Source organism: Penaeus japonicus, unplaced genomic scaffold, assembly GCF_977035675.1.
Source record: "Penaeus japonicus unplaced genomic scaffold, GWHDUDI00000001_assembly GWHDUDI00000041, whole genome shotgun sequence".
Classification (NCBI taxonomy): Eukaryota; Metazoa; Arthropoda; class Malacostraca; order Decapoda; family Penaeidae; genus Penaeus; species Penaeus japonicus.
In genome coordinates this window covers 18,939,732-18,944,731 of record NW_028234443.1, presented here as the reverse complement: position 1 = coordinate 18,944,731, position 5,000 = coordinate 18,939,732, and the positions used below count along the sequence as shown (strand labels likewise).

General features: G+C 34.3%; 1 protein-coding gene across 1 annotated transcript in view; it reads right to left on the bottom strand.

The window, feature by feature from the left end:
• LOC122267666 (spliceosome associated factor 3, U4/U6 recycling protein) overlaps positions 1 to 5,000 on the bottom strand; it is a 22,871-nt gene that overhangs the window by 17,844 nt on the left and 27 nt on the right. The window contains exons 1-6 of the mRNA XM_043037771.2: positions 4,813 to 5,000; positions 4,000 to 4,126; positions 3,757 to 3,861; positions 3,308 to 3,462; positions 1,293 to 1,544; positions 985 to 1,117 (exon numbers count right to left, since the gene is read on the bottom strand). The exon at positions 4,813 to 5,000 is cut by the window's right edge and continues 27 nt beyond it. Coding sequence (XP_042893705.2) covers positions 985 to 1,117; positions 1,293 to 1,544; positions 3,308 to 3,462; positions 3,757 to 3,861; positions 4,000 to 4,126; positions 4,813 to 4,962 — 922 coding nt within the window. The 5' untranslated portion in view covers positions 4,963 to 5,000. The remainder of the gene's footprint in view (positions 1 to 984; positions 1,118 to 1,292; positions 1,545 to 3,307; positions 3,463 to 3,756; positions 3,862 to 3,999; positions 4,127 to 4,812) is intronic.

The window sequence follows — 5,000 nt, the reverse complement described above, 5'->3', positions numbered from 1 at the left end:
AAAGGCACCATTTTAACAAAAATCTAGAATATATACCAGATATCTCTGATTCGTATTTATGAAATGTGACGAACATCAAGTATAAATAAAAGTAGATAGAATTATCACAGCTGTATCAATATTCCAATTTCCACAGAAAGTTGGAACAATGCCAAATATACAAGGTAATCTTACTGGCACAGGGGCATACTGAAGACATTGGGCATGGTTTGAGCCACGTCATGCAAATATTTTGTTCCCACTGGGTGATGTCCTCTCACGTCATGGTTTGAGTCACTTTCTTCTTCTTGTTCTGCCTGCATACCTTTCATCGCAGGCACTTTAGACCAAGAGGTTGTTGTTATCCCTCTCTGAAGATAGAGACCTTGAAAGGGTGCCATCAAAGGCATAGATGGCACCCCTTTCTCCTAGTACCAGCAGGAAAGAGAGCCTTGAATGACAATGAAACAAAGCAAGATGCCAACCTCTTGGTATACATGCCTGCAACGAAGGATGTGTAGGCAGAACGAGAAGGTGACTCAAACCATGTCCAGGGTTTACAATGTGTCCCTGTGCCAGTAAGGCTACCTTGTGCTGTGGCACTTGTAGTCATAAATACAGATTTCCTTCCTTTTCCCCATCTCTGCAGGTTATCTTCATGGTAGAGGATTATTTTTTTGTATTTGTTTACGATAGTACATGAATGTAAAAAAAAATGAGGCCTCTCAATACAGTAAAACACAAAAAAATGACAAAACACAAAAATAGGTCTATTTTTACAATGAGTGAATGAAAGAGAGTAGGTGAGTCACATTGTGTGAAGCTGCATTGCTCTGATATAAAGCCAATCTGTCGTGCAGTAGAGGTGGCACTTGTGCCCATCCTGGGGACTGGCCAAGCAAATCTATCCTCATTTGTAATGGGTTCAGAGAGGCATGAGAGCCAAGTTATAGGGGCTTCTAAACTAAGATTCATATAATCAACTTAAAGATACTGAAACTTTACTGGCATCAAGACAGTGATCCAAGACAGCTCTCTCATATAAATTTTGCACAGCGGCTGGGTTATCATTTTCTTGTAAGTGCTGGATGTACAACCGATATGTAGCCAGTTTATCAGTGTCATTTTCAGCTTGCAACTGAAAAGATAAAAAAACAATGACCAATTTAGGTATAAAGGGCTACAGGATTATTCCTACTTCACTAATAAATCATATTTCTATAGATATGTGTTATTATTATTACTTGGAAACACAGGATCTGTACTGAAAGATTAATACTATGATATAAGTCTATTAAACAAAACAAACATACCAATTTTTCTTCAAAGGGTATTTTGTCATTTAGCTTCTGCTTTGTCTTTTCCAGGTCAGCTTTCATTTGAGCATCAACATCATCTTCAAAAAATTCAGCTGCTTCTTCCATCAGGTGTTGGTAATCAGCATTAAGCAAAGGGACACGAATCAGTCTTCGGTATAAGCCTTGTATTCGTTTCTGCTGCTTCTCTTGGGCTTTTTGGTCTTCTTCTGATTGTACTGTTCCTGGTCTCTGAAGTCCACTATATACCTAAAATCAAGTATATCCTTATTATGATCATAAGTGAGAACATGTAAACTATGGAGCACTATGGATGTTCTGTATCTTGCTTCATAAGTAATTCAAGAGGTAAATTTTTAAAAATATATGGCATATTCATATCTATATCAGCTAGCTTTTTCTAAAATGACTATCATACATTTCTCTCCGGCATTCAATCATTCTTATTCTTCATAAATAGCTCTACATCAGAATTCTTGTAAACTCTGACACTTATTAAGAATATTAAGGTTAGTATTAAATAACAGGGATAATACATTGGCAAAACCCTTGGACATTTTATTCCTACCATTTCCCTCAATCATTATATGAAGTCAACCAAACTTTTTTTTTTTGCTACATCTCCTTCCCTAACTGCCTTTTGTTGCATCCATAGTTATATTGGACTCATGTTAACCCATACATGACATAAATGGCACAGGAGCTCTGGCCTGATGACGGGCATCGTGACATACATGATGTTCAGGGAGTTTGGATCTCTGTGTTATTTTATAGTGCTATGAGTAATGAGTACATGATGACAATTGTAGTTATAAATGCTATAATTGCCGTAATATTAAGAAAATAGGTTTCACTTAAACATCCAAAACCTAGATGGCACCACTTTCTTCTAGCCTTGAATGGTATCCATCTATGGTCTATTGCAAGCACTATCTTTATAGAGCAATGGTACACAACAAGTTGCTGACCTCTTGCTCTAAAGTATCATCAATGACAGATGTTATCTTCATTGTGGATGGTTATATGTTTCATATTTGTCCATGACAGTACACAAATATGAAAAAATAAAGTTGCCTTTTGTCCTCCCATAAAATAGCAATACTACTATCACACTAAGAATAAAGGAAATGATGGGCTGATATGGACCCCATATTACAATTTTATTCAACTGCAGCATTGATAGTCTGTGATATGACACATACAAGTGTCTAAATACAATAAACCACACAAAATGACTCTAGTTTTACAATGAGTGACTAAAAGAGAGTGGGAAAAGTCAAGATATGTTCTGTGAAGCTGCCTCGCTCTGAAATAAAACTCATCCTGGAGATTGGGCAAGCAAATCTATCCCCCGTCCACAATGGGTTAACATCAGTAGTGGTCATAAAGGAATCGTGTATCACACAAGACAAGACTGCAATTGAAAAATATAAATACATTCTTGGACAGATCTGTGTTGTACATATCATTTCAACTTCATAAAATAAAAATGTAATGATAAGATCATCATCCAAATTTATACTAATGTAATTATTATAATTTATTACATATAAGCTAGGTACTTGTACTGTTATTTCTTTATCAAATGTCATTATTCCCTTCATTTTCATACTTAATCATTCCCAAAATCATTAGTCTTTGTTGCTGTTATAATTACTTAATGATAGGTATTATTCTTCAGGTATACTTGCTCGATTTTCTATTCTTGTCAGATTAAAATAAATCACTAATATATGTCATCCATTTCTACCTCTTTGCATTGTTAGTTTATTTTAATTTCATTCAACTATCTATTTGCACACTTCTGAAGATTACACAATGAGAGAAAAAAAACAAAAAACATACACACAGATGGATAGGCAGACTGATTGATAGAAAGATTGTTAAGTTAAAGATTGTTAAATATATAGACAGATACAAATACTTTAATCTAGCTACCCAATTGTATAACATTTCAACACTCATTCCCCACAGCAAAAAATAAAAAAAGGAAAGACAGAGTATCATTTTACCTGTTTCTCCACTAAGAGCACCACTTGCCACACAAGAAGTCCCTCGGCTACATGTGTTCCAACAGCAGTAAGAGCTTTTTCTCCAACAGCTCTTGTTGCTGTGTAGTCTCCTCCTCCCAACATAAACATAACATACTCCATCCACAGCTGCACACCTTTGGGAGATTTGGAAAATATTAATTTAAGTTTTTCTACCCTTTACCAGATTAAACTTCCTGTATTCATAGTCTAAATCATGAATTATTTACTGTACTGATGAATCATTTTATTTGATAATTATTTTTATTTTTTACAATTAACTGGATGACTACCAAACTGGGTAGCTATGATAACAAATCAAGATTCTTTAAGCTATAACAAAATCTATACATTAGCATATTGGTAAGAGATATGTAATAAAGTTTTCTCCCAAGAATTTTATGTATGTCTGCCATTGATGATTTATTTACCAGTATAATCTTGAACCGCACGTTCAAAGAGTTTAACAATGTACTCCCTTTCCTCTGGTGTTGAACAAATCTTTTGTTCATCACGAATCCAATCTAGCCATAACTCTGAAAATATTAATGGAATTTAAAAATACAATCAATATCAACTAGCATTTTAGATTTAATAAGGAAGGAAATCCATATATCACAAAATGTACTGTAATCAAATAAAGACTAGTATGAAAGCTAGCATTTCTCCCTCACCTGGAGTTAGTGGATAAACAGCACTCATCTTTTCTCTTGCTTTGCGTGCCTCCTCTAACTCCATGAGTTCTCGTAAAACAGTAATCAGATTAACATGGCCATCATAATAAAGGTCATTCCCATCCAACTGAAAATAAAATAAATAATATGAGTCTCTGTAAATTAATTCCCAACAAGGCTGGGAGCTCTTCACTTTATAGTATATGGAAGTCTCATTAGAAAATTTAATTTGAAATAACTTAAAATTAATAAAGAATTTCAAGAAAATACAACAATAGCAAGATCTTTAGATCACTCTACAAAATGTGAATTGGTGTGTTCCTACAGAAAATGTATTATAGTGATTTACAAAGGAAAATACCAATGTGAATTAGTGTGTTCCCACATATAATGTATTATAGTGATTTATAAAGGAAAAATACCAAAGGAAAAGGTATATCTTAAAATACTCACATTAGTACATATCTTTTTAACAATAGAATCTATATTTTTTCCATCGTATCTGCATCTGGATAAGATCCGCCTTAGCATGTTCTAGTACGGAAAAGATCCGACAATTTAAACAAATATAACTGATAAAAAGACTGCTATCTGATAAACAAATATCTAACATTGTTAATTGTTAATCGGTTGATCCGTATAAAACTCCCAGTATAATTACGAAAAAAAATCCCATTTTGAAAGCCACTATAGGTGCCCTCTGAACAATTGTGTAATCATTAATAAATAAGGCTTGAGAGAAAACTGATCTGACGATCAAAGCCTGAAAAATTAGAAAGACTAAATGACTGGGAGACTAAATTTCCATCCTACCTGCTTTCTGATCTCCTTCACTTTCATTCTCAACTCTTCTTCTCTCTTATCATTCATATCCTCATCATCTTCATCAGTAGAATCATCTCCGCTAGAATCCTGCGGCATCTCTTCTTGTTCATCTGCCATTTCGTCATTCATTTGTGACATGTTTTTGCGAAGACGCTTGTATTTGTAGACAAGTTCCA